Source organism: Hippichthys cyanospilos, chromosome 10 (assembly GCF_059441005.1).
Source record: "Hippichthys cyanospilos isolate Australia breed blue-spotted pipefish chromosome 10, RoL_Hcya_1.0, whole genome shotgun sequence".
Lineage (NCBI taxonomy): Eukaryota > Metazoa > Chordata > Actinopteri > Syngnathiformes > Syngnathidae > Hippichthys > Hippichthys cyanospilos.
In genome coordinates this window covers 4,469,025-4,492,004 of record NC_142378.1, presented here as the reverse complement: position 1 = coordinate 4,492,004, position 22,980 = coordinate 4,469,025, and the positions used below count along the sequence as shown (strand labels likewise).

Genomic DNA, 22,980 nt, shown 5'->3' with positions numbered 1-22,980 from the left:
AAGGAAATGACGTCACATCCAAATGGACTAAACCGGAAAAGATGGCAAGCATAAGATTACTAGCGACACCTCTGGCAAGGAGGCCAACAGGAGATTCGTTCTTGTATCTGGTTCGCACTGGACTGGTTAGAATAATGTCAAAGGATTAAGAATTTTAGATATATCTCACTTTATCACCTGTCCAGCATGTTATAACATCATAGGCATCGCCTCAAATCGGAATTTTAGACAAACTACGGACTCCTTTTCGTGTTTTCTAAATCAAAGTTACACAAGTGCGACATAAATACTCTTCTTTCCCAAAATAATGCAAAGAAAAAGCCAAGTGTCTAAAAAACTTTCCAGATTTGAAAGAGGTGCCACTTGCCACAATGACTTGCTTCATCTGTTGCATGTAGGCAGGGGCGGGGCTACATAGTGGCCAGGCCAGGCAAATTCATTTATATTAATTGCATATTTTAATTTATTAACACAATTGATTTCATGAAACCAGTGCATGCTATGATAAAGAATGATTCACACAGCGTCATTGAGGTTTATGTCACCCAGGTAACCGCACAGGTAGCAGGTACCACACCCCCACAGGTACCCTCTAACACACGTTATGATTTCACACAAACACACACGTGACAAACGGGGCAAATGCACTTTAATCAAGATTCTTGAAGTTAAGAAGCATTTTTATGTTCTATTTATTATCGCTGATTTGCTGGTTGTCGACAGAGCAGCCTGGCGTCGCCGTGCACGCGCCTTGCAGCGTAAAACGAGTACGAGCGCGGCTGAAGGTCACAAAATCACTTTTTTTGGTGGTGGCGGGGGGGCTGCGGTCCAATATAGCGCGCATGCGCAATGCCAGAGGACCGCTTGGAACGCAGACCGCAATATGGCAAGAACGCCTGACAGCGGAGGCTGCACAGAGCTCACGGGCTGGGAGGACGATATCCAGCAGGTGCTTATCACAGGGGAGGAGGACCGGGAGAGTCCCGGGTCCGGCTCGGCGCCCGCCGCGCCTGACTCTCACCCGGGGCGCAGCCGGCTGAGCGACAACACGCAACTGGCGACCCGCTACGCCGTGCGCATCTTCCGGGAGTACCTGAGCGACAAGTCGCGCAGCCCGGACTTCGAAAGTCTGGACAAGGCGGAGCTATGCTTGCTGCTGCGCTCCTTCTACGCCGAGGCGCGCTCCAAAAGCGGGCAGCTGTACAGCAAGTCGTCGCTCGTCAGCATCCGGAGCTCGCTCAACCGCTACCTGAACGAGCCGCCCCACTGCCGCACGCTGGACCTGACCAAGGACCCGGAGCTGCGCGGGGCTAATCTCGCCTTGGCGGAGGTCATCCGGAGGCTGGAGGAGCGGGGCGCCGGGCCGGTGGTGCAGAAGCAGGCCATCGCGCGCTCCGACCTGCGCCGCCTCTACGACTCGCCCATGTTCGACCCGTCCAAGCCGGCGGGGCTGCTCAACAAAGTTTGGTTCGAGACCTGCATGTACTTCAGCACCAGAGGCCGCGAAAAGCAGCGCGAACTTCGCGAGGACTCGTTCGCGCTGGCCGCCGACGAGCGAGGCCGGAAGTTCGTCTTCTTCCGGAAGACGGGGTCTGGTGACGTCACACAGCTGCGGCCGCGCATGTACGAGACGCGCACGGCGTTGTGTCCATACGCCAGTTTCGTGCGCTACCTGGCCAAGCGCAACCCGCTGTGCCGAGCTTTCTTCCAGAGACCACGCGACGCCTGCGGCTCGGCAGACGGCTCCTGGTTCGAGAACAAGGCCGTCGGCAAGAACCTTCTTGGCACGCGCATGCAGATGCTGTCGCGCGCTGCCAAACTGTCCACGACTTACACTAACCACTGCATCGGCGCCGTCTCCATAGCGACGCTGGAGAGCATCGTGGGCGGGGCAACCCACGTGGGTACTCTCCCCCCTCTTCACCTCAGACGACCAGATTTCGGGCCCAGAGACAGAAGCACGCGCGACATGCCGCAGATCCGCTTCAACGTCACCCAGGTAACCCGAAAGGTCACGGGACATTTAATTATGTGCACCCGGGCAATGAAATATATCTTTCCTAAAAAAGATAATGCCATTGCATGAAGATTACGTTTCTTTTCGAATTAATCGCAAATGAATTGGAACATGAAGCAACTTATTGCTAAATGGTGTGTTAGTGACTCTTTTGCAAAACATTGGTTGCCTTTATTCAGTTAAGTTTTGTACTACTTGAGTCACCAAATATGTCATGCGCTCCAGGAAACGTTCGCGTCCTCGCCAGGTTCATCCGGCATCCCGTTGCCGGCGCAGCTGAGCAAAGCCAACACACCGGTCCATGTGGATGTAGGAGGACATGCGTACACCAGCAGCCTGAACACGCTCACAAAGTACCCTGAGTCACGGTGAGATGAGAGCAACAGCGCAGTGTAGTTGTTGACATAGTGAACTTTTTGTGTCTTGTTTATTCCTAATGTACACAGTAGAGGACATCATGGACTTTCCGATGTCGTCTCATGGGTTTGGGTGCTTGTGAAGAAAATGCTAAACCTCCTGAGACCTAAACAATTAATGTGTCCACTGTAGTGGCCATTTTTTTTCTCTCTATTATAAGACTCTTTCAAGCTACTTTACCTAGTCCCAGTGTACTCAGTAGAGGACATCCTGACCTTTATAAAGATGTCTCAAGGTTTTGGGAGGGATCCTATTAACTTTACAGTCCTGTTGAGATAAAATGGACATATGAGTGGACATAAATTAATAGGTGGGCTCTAACAAGGATCTACAGCGGTTCACCTAACCCACTTTTTACAGCGTCTCAATTTTTGAGAATTCTAAGTTTGCAATGCAGCGGTTGACACTATAGAAATGCCAGTAAAACACAAAAATAGGTCCTCTTTGTTCCCGCTATGTGACGCGCTAGCATTGTGTCTGCAGGATCGGGCGATTGTTCGACGGAAGCGAGCCCATTGTGCTGGACGGCCTGCGGCAGCACTACTTCATCGACAGAGATGGCGCTATGTTCCGCTACGTCCTCAACTTTCTGCGCACGTCCAAGCTTCTCCTCCCGGATGACTTTAATGTGAGTTTGCGCAACCCCAAGCGATGTGCGTAGTTGTTCACGTGAGCTTTCCATCGCGGCAGGAGTATGCGCTGCTGTACGAGGAGGCCTCCTACTTCCAGCTGGCTCCTCTGCAGGCCGAACTTCAACGCTGGCACAGAAGGCGGGAAAGGGAAAGCGCAAAGATGTGGTGGGAGTGTATAGTGGTTCACCTGGTTCAAGACCCGCATGAGAGAATCAGCGTGAGCGGTCGCCGGACCACCTTGGAGGAGGTCTTCCCGGATGTCCGAGACTTTGCATGTTTTCAAAACGAGAGACCAGAGATTGAACATGTCTGCCGCTTTCCTCTCGACAACTACTGCGGCCTCAACTCTGTGCAGGTATCGTTAATATAGTGTCTGCGGGAGTTTTTTTGTGTGGGCTAAGAATAGAAAATGACAGGTTGGTTTTATAGTCGTTCTTGTGGTTGATATGAAAGTTTATTGTTTAGAATTGTTTTTGATGTTTACAAAACACAAATGCTCAGGTGGTAGTATAGTGGTTCGTGTATCAGACGTTTGTGGCTTCTGCATCAGGTTCAGGAAGACTAAAAATCCTAAAAATAGAACGGTTGGATATGGAGTAATTCATCTGCAGGTGCATGCAAGATAGCAAATTATTTAAGGTTTACAAACACGGGAATACTTGGTTGGTAATGTAGTGATTCACATAACTGACTAATAAATTGTGTGCAGATGAAAATTTCTTAAAAACAGAAATATTGGTTCATGTAATTGATCTGCCGGTTCATTCAAGATTGCTGAAACGCTTGGTCGGTAGTGTAGTGATTTGCTTATGACTTTTGTAGCTTGCGCGGGAGATTCAGGGGGACATTTTTTGTCGTAGTTCACGCAGTTGAACTGCATGTCAGGCGGTGTAGGTTCAAGTTTGGTGGAGTAGTGGTTCACAAAGCGGAACTTTGTAGCTGTTATGGGCACCACAGGAAATTTAAAGGTCTTCAAAATCAGGAACTAGTTTGGTTCTAATGAAAACTGTTATCTAATAAAATGGGAATGCTGCTTTGGCAGTGTAGTGGTTCACGTGCACGACTACAGTAGCTTGTTTATATAAGCGTGTACAAAAACAGGAATGCTTAAGTACTAGCGCAACGTCGTGTGGAAGGAATTTCAAATTGTCTTTGCTTCCTACGAAATCATCTAGTGGTTCACATAGCAGACGTAACCGCTGGCTTCACTGAGTTACGTCCTAATGTTTTTAGTTTACAGACCGTGTTGACCCTCGCTTGTGGCCGCAGGTGCTGGAGCGCTTACAGGAAAGGGGATTCCGGGTGACGGGCTCGTGCGGCGGCGCCGACGCCTCCTCATGCTTCAGCCAATACCTGTTGAGTCGGGTCGGCGGGCGGCGCCCCGTCGCATTTGTCAAACGTGAGGAGCTGGAAGAAGACAAGTCGTCTATTAATTGCACACGGACAAACTGCTTATGACAATTCCGCGGACGTGCACAAAATGTATGTGAAGGAGAAAAAAATATATTTTTTGCATAAACAATGCTTGTGATTTTTTTAATGATAAAGTGAGAACATCAAACAGAGGTTCGACACAACGTGTACAAAATGATGAGAACAGAACACAGCGGTGACCCGTATTTTTCCCTTTTGGCACCGGCAAATTCAGCCATTTTTAGATTTTTCTTCCCACATGATATGATAAAATATTTTGAACAATTATTTCTAGCCAAACGCTGTTTTTCATAGAAAAAAGTAAATGGCATTTTATGTGATAACTGTACTTATAACTGTGTTTTTCATTGATTTATCTTTCAAAACAACGTTTTGCTAGAACGGATGAATTGTATTTCCATCCATTTCAATGGAGTATTTGCAACACAAGTGTTTTGCGCAAGGATTCTACTCATATCTCGGGGCGCCACTGCATTCATTTTCAAACGGTTGAAAGGGTCAGAGCATGGCTTTGTAGAAGGTGAAGGAGTGTCGCAGGAAGTGGTCCTGCTCCATGCACATGAGCAAGTCGCGAAGCATCACGCGGCTCACGCGATGGACGGCTTGCCTGGGCGCCGGCGACACCTGACGCGCAAACAAAATCTCATTGGCGCTTACTCTCGCATGTATGCTCAAAGTGACACGCCCACACAAGACTACCTGGCTTTCCGTGTTATTGAGCGGTCTCTTCTTCCTGGGGCCGATGGCGGCCAGAGCGGTGATGTTGGCTTCTCGCTTCAGCAGCTGAGCTTCTTCCATTTGTTGAAACTAAATGAGAAAAATTGTAAAATAATTAAAAAAAAAAAAACAGTGCTAATGGAATTTACATGGCGTAAAAAGTCACCTCTTTGGCTCGCTGCTTCAGCTGCTGCTGCAGCGGATCCTCAGAGTGTGAGCGACTCTACCGGCACGCAAAAAAAAAAAAAACGTGGAGTGAAACAGGAATGAGATCACATGTAGCATGAGGGCGCACGTAGCGTGAGACCGACCCTGGCCAATCGCATCATTCTGTCCCTCTCCTCTTCGTCTTTCTTCTTCTTCCTCAACGTCTCCACCTCTTCAAGGAAATGCAGTTGTGAGCGTACGTCGCTCACTTTGGCGTTCCAAGCGTCTTCCTGCGAATGCCAAGCAACCAATAGAAACTCGTACCTGACACAAACCGGGAAGATTGTTCGGGGTACCTTCATCGCCGCCTTGCGATGTTCCGCCATCACGCTGAGCTTCTCCAGGAGCCCGCGGAGATACTCCTGAGCGGCGTGAGAAACCAGAGCCACGGCGTCGGGGCCCACTTGGCTCACCCCCAGTGGGTGTCCCGTGCGCAGGATGCGGCCCAGCACGGGGCCGGGAGACAGGAAGAGCTGATCCTGGCACGACTGCACCACGGAGCCCACCGCGCTTGTCAGGATTTGAGCGTTTTCTTCACGCAGGTTGACGCCCGCCATGGACGCCACGTCGTTAATGTCGTCATCTTCTCTACGGGAAGCGGGGGTACACAGGTATTTTAGACCAGTGGTTTGCAACCTTTTTTCAATTATCTTCCCCTTAATGGCTTATCTTTAGGTATATTTTATTCAGTAACTGCAGAGTATAGACCATGTTCATTTTTGGCTTGTATGTCATGCAATCTGTTGTTGATGATGACGACAATGTCCCATATCACAACTTGATAAGTTATGTCATGTTCCAGTTAATTTGCTCTTAATCTGAAAAGAAACCTGTACGGTTCCAACCAGGGCCTTAAAAAAGCAACAAATTGACCTGCTGATACCTGCGGGTTAGGGTGTACCTGGACCTCCACTTTTAAAGTGTGATACAAGCACCAACAGTGGTACGCGAGCTCCCTCTACTGGTAGGCAAATGACTCACGGCCAAAACCCAGGTCAGTTGTATTTCACTTTGATGTTCAATACATGTGTGACGAAAGGTGGGAGGGGAATCTGAATCTTCTTACTTGTACGAGCCTGAACAATCCGCCCTGAAAGCAAGTCTGGCAGGCAACGAAAAATCTCGAGAAAAAGGAGGCTTTACAGGGAATCCTCCTAGTAAAAAAAATGGATTTATGACTGTACACCATTCTATTTGTATGCCATAAATAAATAAACATAAAACAAATAGGACCTACCCGAGAGTTTTTTTCCAATCTGGGCTGAGGTGACTTGGGAAGTAGTGGTGGCTTTGAAGTTCTTGGAGGTGAAAGTTCTGGACTGGGTCAACACGCTTGTGCCACTTGACTGTAAAATGGACCATTAGGATAATTTGACATTGAATTTGACGGTTAGCACTCAAATAGCACAGACAGTCGCATGGAGGGCTCTTGGAGTTTGAGCCAGGTTGACAACAGGCTTCTTTGCAGCAGGGCTGAAGGACGACGATGAGGAGCAGGCCTGCTGGATGAATACTTGGGGGTCTGCGGTTAGGCGGCGCACTGCTGGGAGACTTTTCTGACAATAGAAGAAGAAATAATCTCTCAGTGTTGTGCTGAAGCAAAGTATACTAGTACATGAGTGTTGAAATCCCTTAATTTCAGGCTATTGCACATACTTTTTAAACTTTTTTATTCTGAGAAAAAATACATAGAAATTCATAGACTTCAACCCCTTCATTTGACGATCTTGACAAAAGCAAGAAGACGCTACAAAGAAACAATAAAATCGATTCGATAAAGTGAAATCGGGGAAGCTTAGCTGATTTAGAATCAGAAATAGATAGTAATATTGATAAAAGTGCGGGTAATGTAATCCATCCATTTCATCCAGATTCAAATTTTTATATAAATATAGAAATATCCGAATCCACTCCTCAAAGGTTGTGCTGCTCAAGTGCAAAGCGATGCGCCACCGCCATCTACAGGATTCTGTTTGCCATTGCAGTGGTTGACAACCCTAAATTTCTGCCTGCCTAAGAACTATGAGGAACTTACTAGATGTAAGCATATGATTATCAAGAATCAGATTGGAATTGATTAAAATAAATGTAGTGCAGTGAACGAGTTAAAAAAAATCCTGAGCAAAAAAGTCAATTTCATAAAATGGAGCATCTCACTCACCTTGAGGAATGGCACCAAGCAGGGCTGCGGCGTGGAGTTTAGCTCCTGGTAGAGCGCCTCTGTGAATTCCTCTACTTCCAACCTGCCTTCCTGCAACAATAGCGTGGAGGTCATGTGACCAGATGGAAAAAGCAGCGGGTCACACAGGAAAACCAAAATACCTCACCAGCAGACTCCTGACTAGGCCTCGCACGTTGTTGGCCATGTTGGCCGACTTGGGCTCGCTGGACGCCAGCTTCATCAGCGTCACCAAGAAGTTCTTGCACTTCTTGACGCTCTCCAGCATCTCCTGTTGGCCGGCAGAACAAAAATGCGACGTTGTTGTCAACATGCTATGCTATATCCTCAATACTATGCCACCCAGGTCTTATTTATTTAAAATCGGAACTACATTTGTAGTATCTGTAGCATTTCATTCAGCAACTTCACAAGATGAACGCAAGTGACAAAATGTTCACCCCTGAGATGGATTAAAATGGGCTTTGGAACTTAGTGATGCATTACATGAGGAGGCAGCACTTACCTGACTAAATGCAGGTGGAGGCTCTTTCTTGGTTACCGCGGCGACCGGCTGAAAAGAATCTCGGGATTCAGTCGCTGGGCCGCAACTCTGAACCACAGCTGGCTTGGGAGTTGTGCCCATCACCTTGAGAGGTAGAACCAGAAATGACAGCTTTGAAAAGGGAAGCGGCAATTTTTCAAAAGCATTTATTAGAATTTGAGAGTTTTGTATTTGTATTTTGAATCTAATATTTTTGTACTTTTTCTATATACTGCATTTGTATTTTTGACTGGTTTATTTTCATGTTTATTTCTGTATTTATTTTTGATTAGTTGATTTATTTTTTCATTTGACATTGTGATCAACTTAATAATTGTCATATTTCTTGTCATGTTGTATTTTTTCCATTGTTGTTTTCCTATTTTTTGTAATTTATTTATTCTTTGCTGCCATTAGTATTTCTAACTAATCCTTTGTATTTTTAAAATCATTTCCAGAAACAAATGTCTTAATTTTCTTGTAGTTTTTGTTATTCTACTGTGTCTATATTATTTATAGACATTATTTAGACATTATCTATGTCTTATATTATTTTTCCGTCAAATTAATGTCCAGAATGTTTGTCTCGAATATTATGCATTTGTCTGATATTTTCATTAGTTTCTCAAATGTACTTTCATCAGAAGTCACAATTTTCATCCAATATAGTGATTTGCTTTAATGTGTTTATATTTTCAATTATTTGCACAATATCTCAATCAAGTATTTTTTAATTACCAGGATTTGGCTTGTATTTAATTTGAGTATTTTTGGATAATAGATATAATATTTGTGCTAACTTAACTTCATTGCATATTTTTAGTAGAATATTATTGGAATAAAGCACATTCACTTTACCTGTTGTTAGATTCTGCTAGTGTACTTAATTTTAATTCATTATTTTATTTAATTTTAAAAATTACATGTTTCTCCACTAGCAGGTTGGTGAAGTATTATTTTTATCAGCATAATAATAACACTGATAATCATTTAGTTCACTATTGTCGTCATGTGAAATTTAATTTTCTGTACAGAAGAACACCGGTAGGAGCGCTGAGGGGACATCCTTGAATGTGCTCCAACCTTGACCATGGCTGTTTTGTGGACCGGCGTCGGCACCGGCTGGAAATTCTGAGGAGACGTCATCTTGATGACCGTCACCTTCCCGTTGCTTTGATTGGCAACAGCTGCCGTGGACACCTGATGTTGCAAAGCGACAGCGAGACACACGAGAGCACAGGCTCGGAGGACGTGCTCATACCTGTGAGGACAGGATCCTGGTGGCCGGGCCGACGCCGGTTCTCGCTCCCTGTTGAGCTTGAGCCAAAGCCTGCTGGGACATCAGCATCAGCTGACCGCTATCACTGCGGATCAGTATCATACCTGTCAATTTGAATAAACGTTTGTAAATACATCTGTGAAGTGCTGCTTTGCGATACAAGTTTATTTGGGTCACTTTTTAACGACAATGATAAATCATCCACGCCAACGTCCCTTTACGGATATTCTAACATGACTCAGAATAAAAATTCCGTCATGAAGCAAGTACCTGGTGGAATCTGGATGTTAGCAGGTAAGTGCGTCTGAGCCGGCTGAGGCGCCACGGGTACCTGCGGGCCAGCTGACCTGGGCACCGTTATCACCAGGGTCCTCCCCGGGGCCGAAGTCACGTTCATGGGGGTGGTGGTGGTTGCCTGGCTCAGAAGCACATTGGGCCTATTGAAGTTTGCCTCACCGGCCTTGGAAACCTTAGTTACCATCAAGACGGCGGGGGACGACGTCTGAGGGGCCGAAACCGAAGAGACGGAGGTTTGTTGGTTGACTTCCACTTTGGAAACACCTAGAGAAGGAACAAGGCCACACTTGGCTGTGACCTGTAGGGTCTTCCCTGGAATGATGGGGTCTCCATCTTGTACTGTCCCAATGGGCTCTTTTTTCGTGGCCATAATTGCTTCTAAGTGGAGAAACAAATGTGACTTTACACAAGGTATTTATTGAGCAATACTATTCTTTTTGTGTCTTTATCTGTAACCTTAATTCTTTTTAATTGGGGTGCAAATGGTATTTTACACAAAGTGTGTCGTAAGGACATTTATTTACCCCAACAAACTACATCAAAAAACCGTACCTGTAGGTTGCTTCTAAAGCGGACTTTCTTTCGAAGCACGCCCAAACGATTGTTTGGCTACTTGAAACGGAAGTTCACTTGACAAGTGTATTCAGTTTTTTTTTTCTATTTAACTAAATTATCAAAGTGTAATGTGCTTCAGCAACACATCACCGGGCTACATTATGTTTTACAAAGCTAATTTCAAACAACCACCACGTTAGCTAAAAAATTCCAATTTAGCAAAGTCACGAGGCTTTGCGTTAAACGCGCTGCTAAGTCACGTGACGAATTAGTTCTTCTCGCGTCAAGGCTTATACAAAATGCATGATCAAATTTGCAGTGGGACGTTACAAAGATGAGCGCCGCGTGTAGAGTCGGACAGGCGGTGGCGTTTCGAGGCGTGTATTGGGAAATCGCAACGTTCAAATGACTTGTAAGGTGTACCGTGTTCGCTCAGGTGTCTGGACGGTGATGTGTTCAGGGAACCCTGAAAGAACATGGACGTGTTGGGATTATCCTCGAGTTTCATGCGCAAAAAAAAAAAACACACAATAAATTGAATTTTGCGTGTCAATGTGTTAGCTAGGTGACGTGAAACGTGCATGATATACTCGAAACACAGGAACTGTGTTAAGAATAACTTTGTTTTTGTCTTCTTTCTACGGGCTAATGCCCAGACTATTTCTTCGAATTTTCCCAGTGCGTTTGTCTTTATTCATCCAATAGTTGACAATTACATGCCACCCATGTGAATGCAAATAAATGACTTCATTTTTATTTCAATTAGTATGCCTTAAGAAAATGGTGCTGAGTTCATGGTCAGCGATACTTAAGATCGCCTGGATGAAAAACTCTTGCTATCATGAAAACGCTGAAATATGACAACGGCTATCTTTAATGTTGTGCTTGTTAAGTTAAAACAAAACACACAATACAAATTACATATAAACAATACTTCTATATCCAATAAAATGATTTTTGTGCAGTACATCGAGTCATATTACATGTGATCTTATGCTAACAGACACAACATGGACACCTTCCCCATGGCTTCACGTGCGCCCCGAGAGAAGATGCAGGACCAGCTCCTCGTCCTCGGCCAGTGACAGGCCGGTGTCCAGCACGGCGTCTTCCTCCTCTTGCTGATGCTGTTTTGCCTTCTTCGTCCTCCTCCTTGGCGCCTCCTCCTCCTCGCTGCTGCTGTAGCTGCGTTTAGCAAGCAGTTCTTCGCCCTCGTCATCATCTGAGCTGCTGTCGCGCTGTCTGTCAGGGTCGGGCAGCGTGCTGGGGTCAAACTCTTCCTCGCCGTTGTGGGCCAGATAGGCCACCACCTCCTCCTCGTCCTCATCCTCGTCTTGGTCCTCGGATTTGCCGGCGTGCTGCTTGCTAGCCTCCCTCTTGGCCGCTTTGGCCTTCAGCCTCTTCTCGCGATGTTTGGCTTTTACCTTGCGGCTGTACTCCTGCTTATCAAACTCCTGGTCCTCCCTCCTCAGCCGCTCCTTGGCCTTCTCCACGTTGATACCCGCCACCTCATCCTCATCATCTTCCTCCTGCGCTGTGTCCTGGCTGGCGGCCGAGCGCTGAACGGGAGGCCACACCTGCAAAGCTTGGCCTTCATCGGTGAAGGACACTTTGGTGTTGACCTTGAAGTTTCTTTTGAGAATCTTCTTGGCCTCTTTAAACTTGGTCACCTTTGGGCTCTTCTTCTTGCTGGAGTCATCTATCTGGGCCTCGTGCTCTTCCTCTATGCTGAAGACATCTTTCCGTTTGACTGTGAGGAAGTCTGTGAGGTCGTCATCGTCGGCATCCAGGAGGGGCGCTTCGGCCTGATCATCATCATCATCATCATCATCATCGCTGTCATCTTCAGACTTTTTCTGACAAGGAACATCGCCTTTCAGCTGAGCTTTGAAGCTGTTCAGTTCTTCATCCTCCTCAGGCTTCTTCTCCGCTCTCTGCGCCTCTGCTTTGTTGAGGAAGCGCACCCGCGGCGGCACCGCCAGGCCCAAGGACAGCGCATACTCATTCAGGGGGAGCTTGAAGGCATCAAAGACGGCCTTGTTCCTCATCAGGTAGATGGACCGCAGGTAGGAGACGAAGCAACGCTGGGCGCGCTCCTTCTGCTCCTGCTCCTGAGCCAGGAAGGCCTCCAGCTTCTGCTGAACGTTCTGGAGCTTCTCCGGATTTACCTGCAATCAAGTAAGACACTCAATTAATAAATCACAACATGACATAAAAATATGCACTCTAGTTTGCTCCCTAAATGGACTTCAAAGGGAGAAAAAAAACAATAGACTAAAAAAAGGAATGAAAAAGTAAGCGTTGTTTATCGTTTGCTGCCTAAGCATCCCACCTGGATCTTGTTGATGGGAACCTTCTTCTCTTGCAACTGGGCAATCATGCCCATCTCCTCGGATGGCAGCAGCAGGAGCAGGGCCTCGCCGCCCTCCTTGTACCGGGCGGTGCGGCCCACCCTGTGGATGTAGGTGTCAGCGTCCTCGGGACAGTCGTACTGCAGCACCCAGTTGACGGCTGGGAAGTCCAGACCCCTGGCGGCGATGTCAGTGGCAAAGAGCACCGCGTTCTTCTTGCGCAGAAAGTCATCGTAGACCTCCACACGCTTCATCTGCTGCTGCTTGCCGTGCAGCGCCAGCACGGGGATACCCGGCCGCAGGCGGCAGAAGATGCGGAATAAGTACTGGACCTCCTTGCAGCAGGCGAAGAACACGATGATCTTCTTCTTCAGGTGACTTCGGATGAAGGAGAAGAGCATGTTGACCTTATCAGGGAGCTGGCAAACCACGTAGCTCTGCTCCAGCGTGGCGGGCGTGCTGAACTTGGCCTTCTCGTGCACCCAAACGTATTCGGGGTCCTTGAGGCTGAGGCGAGCCAGGTCTTTGACCGACTTGGTCTGCGTGGCGGAGAACAGCAGCGTCTGCCTCTCGGCGGGGAGGTTCTCCACTATGGCATTGAGCGTGTCGGCGAAGCCCATGTCCAGGATGCGGTCGGCTTCGTCCAGAACCAGAATGCGCAGGTCGGACGCGTGGAAGGCGGCCGTCTCGTCCATGTGCTGCAGCAGCCGGCCAGGCGTGCAGATGACGATGTTGGTGCGGTGGATCTTCTCCGACTCGCTCTTCAGCTCCTTGCCGCCGATGATGAGCCCCGCAGAGAAGTCGTGGTTCCTGCCCACCTTGCGGAGCACCTCGAATGTCTGGTAGGCCAGCTCTCTGGTGGGTGAGATGATGAGGGCTCCCAGGCCGTCCATGGAGCTCCACTGCTGGCGGTAAAGGCACTCCAGCACCGGGATGAGGAAGGCTAAAGTCTTTCCAGATCCGGTCTTGGCGGCGCCCAGCACGTCCTTTCCCTGCAGCGCGAAGCCGATCGTCTGCTTCTGGATCTGCGTGGGCTGCCTGAACTGACACTCCTGCAGGGCCAAGAGGGTTTTCTTGGAAATCGGGAAGTCGGAGAACTTGATGACTTCCTTGCTGTCGATGTCTCCATACTTGCTCACCAGCCGAGCGATGTTCTCTCGCTCGACCTGCCACTGGGGCGTCTTCTTTCTATGAAATCGACTACGCTTGACACGAGCTTTTTTCAGATTATATTTCCTTTTCCATTTTTCGAAGTCTCCGATCGGATCCGATTTGTCTGCCATTTTACGTGTTATTGTTTGTTTAAAAACAAATACATTAGCAGAAAAGGTACGCAAACACGCTTCAGCGGACTGCCGTGTTTGTCAGCGTGGAGCTAACGACGCTTTATAATGACGTCACAACAACGCGCCCTAAAAATCTTCCTTTTGTGTTCTCATGCAAGGACTAGAGCGCCATGCAAAAATAGGCTGCAACTGCATGTTTCTTGCCGATATTTTACATTTCACATCAACTAAGCGATTGTGTGATATTATTAAGTTTCCATTTTCCCATAATACGATTTTTAGTTTAAATTTCTTCATTTTAAGTATTCCCTCAGTTCCTGAGATTGCTGTTCCCTAATTATTCTTTTAATATCGAAGATATTCATGAAAAGTTCTCTTCACCACAATGACATTTTATATATATTTAAATAGCGTCTTAAGATTTTATTCTTTAATCAAAAATATAATATGCTCTAAATAATATGGAATTCAATTGTTTTGGATTTGAAATGATCGTATTTGGTATTGAGACATTTTGAAACACTTTTAATATTTATCTATTTTATTTCCTATGTGTAGCTTGTAGGGTGCATTGCATCACTTTGTTTTCAAATATTTTTTTCAATTTTACTTACTCGTGACACTTGTTTAGTCTTATGCAGTTGTCCTTAATCAAATTAAACGAGAACTGCGTATACTTATGCAGTATAGTAATTTGTAAAATGATCTAGCTGCGCTTCTTGGTTTCCATTTCAAACCACATCGGGGCGCTCGTGAGTTCTATAGTCTTATTGGACCGGTATTAGTAAACGCGAAGAAGATGCGTACAAACCCCCCTTTGGGGTCTACATGATAAACAAGAAGCTAGTTTGGACCAAAACAAGTTCTATTTTGATCTTTTTAGGACCGCCAACACCCCCGCGGTCCTTATGCTACTCACGGCATGGCAGAGAGACAGGACGCTGAGGTGAGTCGAACCGAACAAATGCTGTGACAAGGAGAAACTGGTTTGATTTCACAGTAGCTGTTTAGTCATCATTCCAAATCCAAGCAGGTGGACCTGAGTAATATCACATTTGGACAATTTTTTATTCAAACTTCTGTCGTAAGACTGCCACCCGGGTATCATGCACCGCCGGCCTATTAGTTGAGGGAGTTCAGTTTGTGACAGTGTTTGTTTGACTTCCTCTCCATGTTGTCATTCATTAACAACTCAATGAAGTCATGTTCAAAATAGGCGGGTAAATATGGCGACAAAACGTCATGGCATCATCAAGATATGATTTTAATACACTACACTGAAAGCACGCTAAGTACTTAACAATATAAAATGTTACACTCAACTAAGTACACCAACACTAGTTCAACATGTGGTGGGAACAGGTGTACTGTTACCACCACATGTTGGAACTAGAAAAATCAAATAATTAAATGGAAAATTGAAAAAAAATCATGAACAAAGTTAAATAGATGAAAATACTGGAACAAAAAAAAAGAATACAAATGAGATTCTAATGCAAAATGTTTAGATTTAATTTCCTAGCGCCCTATCGTGTGTCCAGGTGGAGGATGCCGAGCACATCTATCTGCTGATGAAGGAGGAGTATCGCATCTCCAGGAATGTGCGCCTGGCATGGTTTCTGGGGAAACTCAACCAAGTCATCTGGCCCACGTCCAAACCGGAGCTGGTGAGCTCTTTTTCCTCTCACTGTTTACGCCCTCAGTCAACCAATTGGGTTCCTTCTCTCCATTTCAGCTCAACTCCGCCAATGAGTTGGACCTGCTGAGCGTTTTACCCAAAGGATGGCAACTTCCACCCCGCACCAACGGCAACCAGCCCGCCTTGTTGGTGCCCTCCACTCGCGCCACTTTCCTGGCTCGCAGGTATCGCTTCATCATCGAGTTGGACCTCAGCCCGTCCACGGGCATTGTGGTGAGTACCGCACCTTTCGTCCGCCATTTCCTTACATTTCCGATCAATACTGAACCGTTTGGAAGTGTGGAAATCCAATTCAACTGCTCACTTCAAAACTAAGTTACACGTGCAGGCCATGACTAGCACATCAACTACCACATCTACTAAATACCTGTACTGCGTTCTCGTCTACATGTTACACTTCCAGTCACCACTGCACTGCACTTTTCAGTTTTTAACCTAATGTTCTCTTAGCTTAGCATGCTAACAGGCTAACCCACATGCACCATTTCCCAGGATGACAGCACAGGCGAGCTGATTTTCGACGAGGTGTTCCACGCCTTGTCCAGATGTCTGGCCGGTCTGGCGCAACCTTTCATGGTCCCGGGAACCCAAGAGCTCTTCACGCCAAAGATCTTCACCACCATACTGGTCTACTCCTCCATTTTCGGCCTCACTTCCCATCAGGTCTTCCGCTTTCTTCATTTCCCGGATGCAGAAGGGTTTCAGTGTGCTCAATATGAAGGGCTCGTGCAGGTCTTGGTGCAGGGATGTCAGCTGGAGCGAACGGACCTGGGCCATTTCCTGCATCACATCTACCAGCAGCTTAAAGCGGTGGAGAGCAACATTGCCCATGTGCTCAATCAGCAGCATGAAAGTGTAAGTCAGCAGGCAACAAGAGTGAAAGATGAATACTTTTTGACCTTTGTTTTTCATAACATGACAATGTTTGTTTCTCATAAAGCTTTCACTTTTTTTTCTTTGCTGTTATACGTTATTTTTCTTGTTTTTATTTACAAATTATGAAAGTTATGTTAAAATTGTATACATTTATACACAAAACCGATTAAAATTGTAACCATCCAGAATGACTGAAAATATTGTCGAAAACATTCTTGTGTAATTACTACAAGAGAGTCATAGATCCGTCTGTGTTTGACTTTTAGTGCTTATCGGAGTGTGGTCTCCATGGTAACGGGGTGGAAGAGCAGCCTCCAAGGAGGCCGAGTATCTCCATGGCCTCAGCGGACATGGGCCTGGTCAGCATGGTGCGCCAGGGCATTTTGGCCCTCCAGTTGCTCCCTCCCAACTCTAGCGCCGGTATTTCCTCCACTTCTTTTCTCTTTGTTGTGTGTCACATGACCCTGACCCCCCCCAACACACACACACACACACACACACCTATGTTCCAGGTATCATCATCATCACGGATGGCGTCATGAGCGTCCCAGATGTTGTGGTGTGCGAGACGCTGCTCAACCAGCTGAGGAGCGGAACCATCACTTGCTCCTTTGTGCAGGTTCTCACTCTCTACTACTATTGTACATCCGCCACCACAACTATAACTATATCTGTAACTCCTGCACTCAACTTTTACACTCAACCTCTACCCTACATCTAATCAACCAGCCGATTAATCAGTCAGGCCAGATTTATGATCTCAGGATTTGGACAGGTGTGACTGGTTCAACTAACGCTCAGGGAGTTTTGTGTGGATGCTCAAACGTACAGAAAATTACTGGGATCGTTTCCCTCAACTTTAACCACACACAACTAATACATGTGTAACTGTGTTGACAAGACCGTCAACCGTGACTTGTTATTGTGCGATGCGATGGGATCATTGGGCGTGCGTCTGTTTTTAGGTGGGCGGGCCGTACTCGTACGACTGCAGCTTCGGCTACATCCCCAATGTGGAGCTGATGAAGTTCATCTCCTTAGCCACCTTTGGATCCTATCTACCCAGCTGTCCTCCTGTGGACCTGGACAGCAAGGACATGAACACTTACCACAAGGCCTTCCTCACCTATTCTTTCCTCAAGACCCCTGAGGCCATCAACCCGGACATCTTAGGTGGTGAGTAAGACCTGCCTTATGGGTGAGTCTGCCTTTATTTATATGTGTGTGTCAACACTGTGGAGGTTTGGTGTTTTGCAGTGTCCCAGCACAAGCTGTTCAACGAGCACTTGGTGTCAGCCAGCGGCAACCCGGCACTGGTGATGCGCCGGAAAAAGCACACGGAGAAGGACGTGCATGCTCACTTAATCAGTGTGGTGTCTGTTAGGCTCCGGGAGGGCTACACCATCCGCGAGATAAGCCTTACCAAAGGTTGCACTTTTTATTTTCCTCACAACAGTTAGGCTTTTTTTTTTTGGTAGGGTTTCATGATTTTACCCTTCCATACTTTTGCTTTGAATGGCTTTTTTTGTTTCGATCAAATATTATTATAATATATGTATAATATGTATGTAATATATTGTAAGATTCCAAGTTCTGTCTTATATGTTTCTAACTGGTTCTAACAGGCCTCTTGCTTGCTTTCAGGCGGCACCCAGCTGGAGGTGAAACTGGTGCTGCTATGGAAGCACAACATGCACATTGAATATGTGGCGTCCGCCTCATGGCCACTGGACCCCGCCAAGCGAAGTACCCGTGTGGAGGTGACCATGGAGGGCAGCTACGACATCCTGCACGACATCAGCTGCACCCAGAGGAAACCCATCACCAGTCCTTACCGCACCTCGGTCATCCGTCGTTTCTGGAACACTCTGCAGAGGTACCGCGCAAACACCCAAACACACTTGGATGCAGAATGATTCACAGCCGTCGTCCTTTCAGCATCAACCAGACGGATCAGATGCTGGTACACTTGCAGTCTTTTAACTCTGTCCCGGAGAACTATACCATCCCCGAGAGCACCAAAAACGGAGTCCCACTTTTCTACATCCCGCCTGGATCCACCACGCCGGTAATTGCAAAAATGTGCATGGCTAAATATTTTTTCATGTACATGTTATAATTAAAAAAAAAAATTGCCACTTGATGTCAACTGATAATGACATTCCATGGGCTGAATGCTAAGAACAGGTCACTGTCACGTGACCAACAGGTGAGACGTGATTGGTAGTTCCTTGTGTCTTGAGTACAGGTGATGTAAGTTTTTTGTAAACAGCTACTGGATAAATGTGTACTTGAAGGCATTTATTGTACATGGAAAATACATTACTCAACAAATGAATTATGGACAAAATATTAACTTTTGACTGCTTGAAAATGGCTTAAAAAAGTGGGGTATAACCTTATAGCTTCTTACTCAATATTCTCGTATTTCTGTATCCCTCCATGTTAGCAGACTTATTTTTGTGTTTGAATAAAAAAAAAAAAAAAGCCCTAAAATACACAATGGTTGATTGAAGAGCGACACAAGCAGGAAGTGACATCATGTGGTACCCCTTTGTTCAGGTCTTGTCCCTGCAGCACGGTGGCTCCAAGGACTCGTCACAGTCGCAATTCGCCTCCTACTGGAAGCCCATCCTCTCCATGGATGCCAACTTCTGGCAGAGGTGGCTGCACATGCACCGCATCGCCATCCTCCTGGAACACGACATGTGAGACCTAAGCGCTAAACACACTCTTTGTGTGTTTATCTTGCTGTGGCTGCTCAATGGTGTGCGTATTTCTGTTTGTGCACCCAGGCCGGTACCCAAACACTTACACACAGCGGGCAACAATGGCCGCTACAGCACCATCCAGTGCCGCATCTCCCACTCGGCGCTCACTTCGCTGCTGAGGGATTGGAGCAGCTTTGTGTTGGTGGAGGGTTACTCCTACGTTAAACTTATATACAGGTGATGACCATGATGATGATGATTGAGGATCTAATAAAAAGGATAGGAATATTTTTTTTAGCGATTCATCTAGTAATGAAAATATATAAATGAATCAATGATTTAATCAATTATTTAAAATGATCATTATCTGACCTAATAGTCTTTTGAAGAGGATTAAAAAAATGATTACATATTGTAATACATTAGTCTATATCTGCATGTGTCCTGCGATCGTGGTGTTGTGTCTGTTGGTAAAGGATATGGAAGATTATCAAAAGTTACTTGACATGATATAATCTAAGGATAAACTTAAGCAAGGAAGCTTTAAACTTCTGTAGGTGTATTGTCAGCTAATGTGGGGTCCACATTGTGTGTCCGCAGTTCTCCGGAACAGCCCCCCAACTCCTTCTATCTGGTCCGACTCATCTCCAAGACCCCCTGCATGGTTCTACGACTGGGCTTCCCCATCGGAACTTCGGCGCACATTCGAAACAAGGTAGCAGGACATCGCAGGATCTTACCTGTGTCAATAATCAAAAATATCTCAAATGTATTGTACACAAGAATTTCACGAGATTAGTGATTTTAATTGTACCACTAATGGTACACGTCCTCTACTTTTGTAGTGGCACGTGCTTCAATTTAGCTGTATTAAAATTTGTACGACAATGAATTACTGTTTACTCATTTGACAGCACTAGGTAATAATGAATTTAAAAATACACGAAGGACCTTACCAAGTGTCGTTTCTGTGTCACCACGCCGGTCAGATAGTGGACGAGCTCCGCGAGCAGATCCTCAAGCTTCGCTTCCCGCACCGCATTCAGAGCAAGGAGGCCACGCCCAAGACCAAGAGGAAGGCGACGGCGGGACAGCCATCACCGTCAAAGTCTCCCGCTCTCTCCGCCCCCAAGCAGGCGCTGTCGGACCGGCCGTGTGTGGTGGTGCTCAACAAGCCACTGGAGAAACTGCTCATCAGGTCGGCGCGTAAGCACGCAGATGGAAATTGGAGATTTTTTTCTGTTTAAAGCTTGAAATTCTGTTGGTTCTTTAGGTATGAGAAACTGCCTCTGGACTTTAGGACGCCTTTCATCTTCAGCATGGAGCATCCGCCCTCGCAGCCCTCCGGCGGGGCGGCGCCCCTCAATGTGGCGGGCAACCGCGCCGCCTCATCCACGCTGGCCTCGCTGTCCCGCTATTTCCTGCACCGGCGCTGGGTGTGGGCGGTGCAGAGCAGCCAGGGTCCGGCCGTTGCCATGCAGGCCGTAGCCCACATCCTGTCCATGCTGTCTGAGTGAGTCCCCAGCATACAATGATGCCTTGAGATGCGAGTGACCCCATTTATGGGTCATTCAAGATACGAGTGTGATACACGTATGTTGTGGCAGAAAACTCAACTCGATTCAAAATAATTATGGGTTAACAGTCTTCCATAAAGGAGATCCTTTAGCAGGTGATGTTTACTAGTTTTCAATTTGAACGTACGTGTGTGCGCGTGTGTTTTTGCTCGTGTTTTTGCTCGTGTTTTTTCCCACTCAAAGAGATGACATGAAGTTGTTTTTATTTTTAAGGATCCGTCTGTCGGAGGGTTTTCATTTTGCTGCCAGTGGAGAGGGCATCGTCAACATGATCATTGAACTGCCCATGAAGGTACAAGATTTCACGTACATCTTGGACACAAAATAAGAGCACTCACCGTGTTGACAATGATGATGGCAATTAGGGCTGCAACTCACAATTAATTTAATTCAAAATGATCCGTCAATGATTTTGTTTATTGGTGAATCGAATCAAAAACATGTTTGAATTGCTATCGCTTTATTCCAAAACAGTTGTTTTTCTTAAATTGACATTGCAGATAATAAAAAATCGCCACCTAAAGTCTTCACATTAGACAATTGAGGGATGACTTTTTTTCTGGCGTTCCATGTTTATCGATACGAATAGTCTTGGTGAAGCAGCGTGTGACTCGTGGTCTAGGATTACTTTGCGTGCGATGTACCCAAACGTACGTCTGATTCTGCGCTAGAGCTCATCTGCCGACTCAGAGCGAGAAAGTCACTCGTGCATCGTTCAATACATCCTGTTCCCGCCTCATGCGACCTCCACCAAGGACAGGTAATGCCTCCTCTCAAGGCTTCTCTCACTGTTTTGTCAATCGCCACAGTTTTTCAATATTAAGTTGCTCCAATCGTCACAGCTTCTCCACGGATGACGACAACGACACGGAGGTGGAGGCAGTGGACGTGGACGTGGAGCTCCACTTAGTGACAGAGTGCTGGGTGGAGCCTCAGAGCGGCACCGTCAGCAACTGCTCGGAGCAACATCGCCACCTGTTGGGACTCAGCTACCAGGAAGTGCCTCAAGCCGTGCGTCGCTGAGCAATCGTTTCCATCTTGGTCGTGACTTCATTCTCCTTGATTGGTTGCGTTGACTTGCATTTTTTTCCTCCATCAACCAGATCTTCCCCAGAGATTTAGCCTGCATGTCCACTCTGATGACATTTGAGTACCTGAATCAGCTGTGTCAGAACAAGGACCAGGTCTGCTCTGTGCCTGCTGGACTCAAGGACATCTCAGGTGACTAGCTTTTTTCTTTGCTAGTATTTTTTTTAATTATGGCAAAGTGGTCTTTGTATTTATGATTCAAATTTAATAAACAGGTATTTTAGTTAAAAATCTAAACAATATGAGCTTTCTATCAATCTGTAAAAAGTTACCATTCAAGAAGAATGTTGAGGATGGATCCTTTTGCTATTTTACTCAATTACAATTAGCTTTTCATCTAGTTTCTCATGCTACAATACAAAATCAAAACAACTAGGTTTAGTAGTTACTCTGTTTTATCATCCATCTTGAACCTTACCAATATGGGTGTGTCCTTCCCTTCTGCTTTCAGGAGACCCTTCTACCTCTGAAGAGAGCATTCATATGGTTCCTTTCCAGTTTGATCTCATCCAGCTTCTGCCCAAATGCCAGCAGGTGGAGCTCTTCTTCCTCACATTCAGCACAGGTATCATTTTTTCCCCTTTTGTTGAAACATCTCAAGTAGGGGTATCAAATTTAGATAGATAATAGATTCTAAACATGTCAAAAATATTTTCATTGTTTTTTTTTTTTTTCTGGACAATATAAACTTACCGTGTGTCTCCAGATATGGAGCCGGAGGAACATCTCCGCAGTGGCTCCTGCCTGCCCAACGATCTGCTACTCGGCCTCTTCCACAGCAGCCTGGAACAGGAGCTTAGCGATCGTGAGATTCCCATAGCTGTTGACGATCACGCTGCCTTTGTACGCCACGTCCTGGAGCGCGAACGCGACGGCCACTGCGCTCCCTTCCCTCTGCCCATCATCAAGGGTAAGTTCTCACCAGTCTGGCTCAATCTCACAATTTCATGTTTTTTTTCCCCCCTTTTCAGCAGAAGACTTCACGAGGCCCCTGGATAAACAGGAAGCAATGTCATCATTTCACTTAACCGGCTGCAATAAAGAGATGACGGAATCCACCAGCACTTTACAGGTAATCCAACTACAAAACAAAAGCAGTATATGCAACTTTATTGCTAGAGTTTGTGGCCCAGA

General features: G+C 46.3%; 4 protein-coding genes across 8 annotated transcripts in view; 2 read left to right on the top strand and 2 right to left on the bottom strand.

The window, feature by feature from the left end:
- The first annotated feature begins 838 nt into the window (after positions 1-838).
- LOC148416684 (uncharacterized) lies at positions 839-4,828 on the top strand. Of its 3 annotated transcripts, XM_088426370.1 has the most exons (6): positions 839-1,749; positions 1,866-1,999; positions 2,265-2,385; positions 2,918-3,062; positions 3,125-3,421; positions 4,300-4,828. In XM_088426370.1, the coding sequence occupies exons 1-6, from the start codon at positions 884-886 to the stop codon at positions 4,522-4,524; spliced, it is 1,788 nt and encodes a 595-aa protein (XP_088282496.1). In that variant the 5' UTR covers positions 839-883; the 3' UTR covers positions 4,525-4,828. The 3 variants fall into 3 exon arrangements, with proteins under 3 accessions (XP_088282496.1, XP_088282494.1, XP_088282495.1); XM_088426368.1 differs by having other exon boundaries at positions 841-1,999; positions 2,243-2,385; XM_088426369.1 differs by having other exon boundaries at positions 843-1,999; positions 2,243-2,385; positions 4,336-4,828.
- On the bottom strand, positions 2,229-10,748 carry LOC148416683 (transcription initiation factor TFIID subunit 4-like). 3 transcript variants are annotated; one of them, XM_088426365.1, is made up of 15 exons: positions 10,681-10,748; positions 9,676-10,080; positions 9,388-9,509; positions 9,210-9,326; positions 8,109-8,231; positions 7,752-7,874; positions 7,586-7,675; positions 6,837-6,980; positions 6,662-6,770; positions 6,491-6,578; positions 5,721-6,012; positions 5,529-5,654; positions 5,384-5,440; positions 5,200-5,307; positions 2,229-5,124 (listed from the first exon to the last, which is right to left on the bottom strand). In XM_088426365.1, the coding sequence occupies exons 1-15, from the start codon at positions 10,733-10,735 to the stop codon at positions 4,999-5,001; spliced, it is 2,085 nt and encodes a 694-aa protein (XP_088282491.1). In that variant the 5' UTR covers positions 10,736-10,748; the 3' UTR covers positions 2,229-4,998. The 3 variants fall into 3 exon arrangements, with proteins under 3 accessions (XP_088282491.1, XP_088282493.1, XP_088282492.1); XM_088426367.1 differs by lacking the exon at positions 10,681-10,748 and adding an exon at positions 10,255-10,639 and having other exon boundaries at positions 9,676-10,077; XM_088426366.1 differs by lacking the exon at positions 10,681-10,748 and adding an exon at positions 10,255-10,639 and having other exon boundaries at positions 2,230-5,124.
- A 365-nt stretch (positions 10,749-11,113) lies between these two features.
- ddx10 (DEAD (Asp-Glu-Ala-Asp) box polypeptide 10) lies at positions 11,114-13,987 on the bottom strand. The gene is made up of 2 exons (XM_088424807.1): positions 12,590-13,987; positions 11,114-12,425 (listed from the first exon to the last, which is right to left on the bottom strand). Exons 1-2 carry the CDS (start codon positions 13,889-13,891, stop codon positions 11,289-11,291), a joined length of 2,439 nt encoding a protein of 812 aa, XP_088280933.1. The 5' UTR covers positions 13,892-13,987; the 3' UTR covers positions 11,114-11,288.
- A 707-nt stretch (positions 13,988-14,694) lies between these two features.
- szt2 (SZT2 subunit of KICSTOR complex) overlaps positions 14,695-22,980 on the top strand; it is a 35,115-nt gene continuing 26,829 nt past the window's right edge. The window contains exons 1-23 of the mRNA XM_088425561.1: positions 14,695-14,840; positions 15,436-15,561; positions 15,630-15,806; positions 16,086-16,256; positions 16,326-16,448; positions 16,736-16,889; positions 16,982-17,088; positions 17,435-17,645; positions 17,727-17,897; positions 18,114-18,345; positions 18,408-18,537; positions 19,032-19,177; positions 19,265-19,417; positions 19,781-19,895; positions 20,170-20,378; positions 20,454-20,693; positions 20,971-21,049; positions 21,429-21,517; positions 21,600-21,768; positions 21,861-21,978; positions 22,298-22,411; positions 22,553-22,756; positions 22,818-22,918. Coding sequence (XP_088281687.1) covers positions 14,817-14,840; positions 15,436-15,561; positions 15,630-15,806; positions 16,086-16,256; positions 16,326-16,448; positions 16,736-16,889; positions 16,982-17,088; positions 17,435-17,645; positions 17,727-17,897; positions 18,114-18,345; positions 18,408-18,537; positions 19,032-19,177; positions 19,265-19,417; positions 19,781-19,895; positions 20,170-20,378; positions 20,454-20,693; positions 20,971-21,049; positions 21,429-21,517; positions 21,600-21,768; positions 21,861-21,978; positions 22,298-22,411; positions 22,553-22,756; positions 22,818-22,918 — 3,363 coding nt within the window. The 5' untranslated portion in view covers positions 14,695-14,816. The remainder of the gene's footprint in view (positions 14,841-15,435; positions 15,562-15,629; positions 15,807-16,085; positions 16,257-16,325; positions 16,449-16,735; positions 16,890-16,981; positions 17,089-17,434; positions 17,646-17,726; positions 17,898-18,113; positions 18,346-18,407; positions 18,538-19,031; positions 19,178-19,264; positions 19,418-19,780; positions 19,896-20,169; positions 20,379-20,453; positions 20,694-20,970; positions 21,050-21,428; positions 21,518-21,599; positions 21,769-21,860; positions 21,979-22,297; positions 22,412-22,552; positions 22,757-22,817; positions 22,919-22,980) is intronic.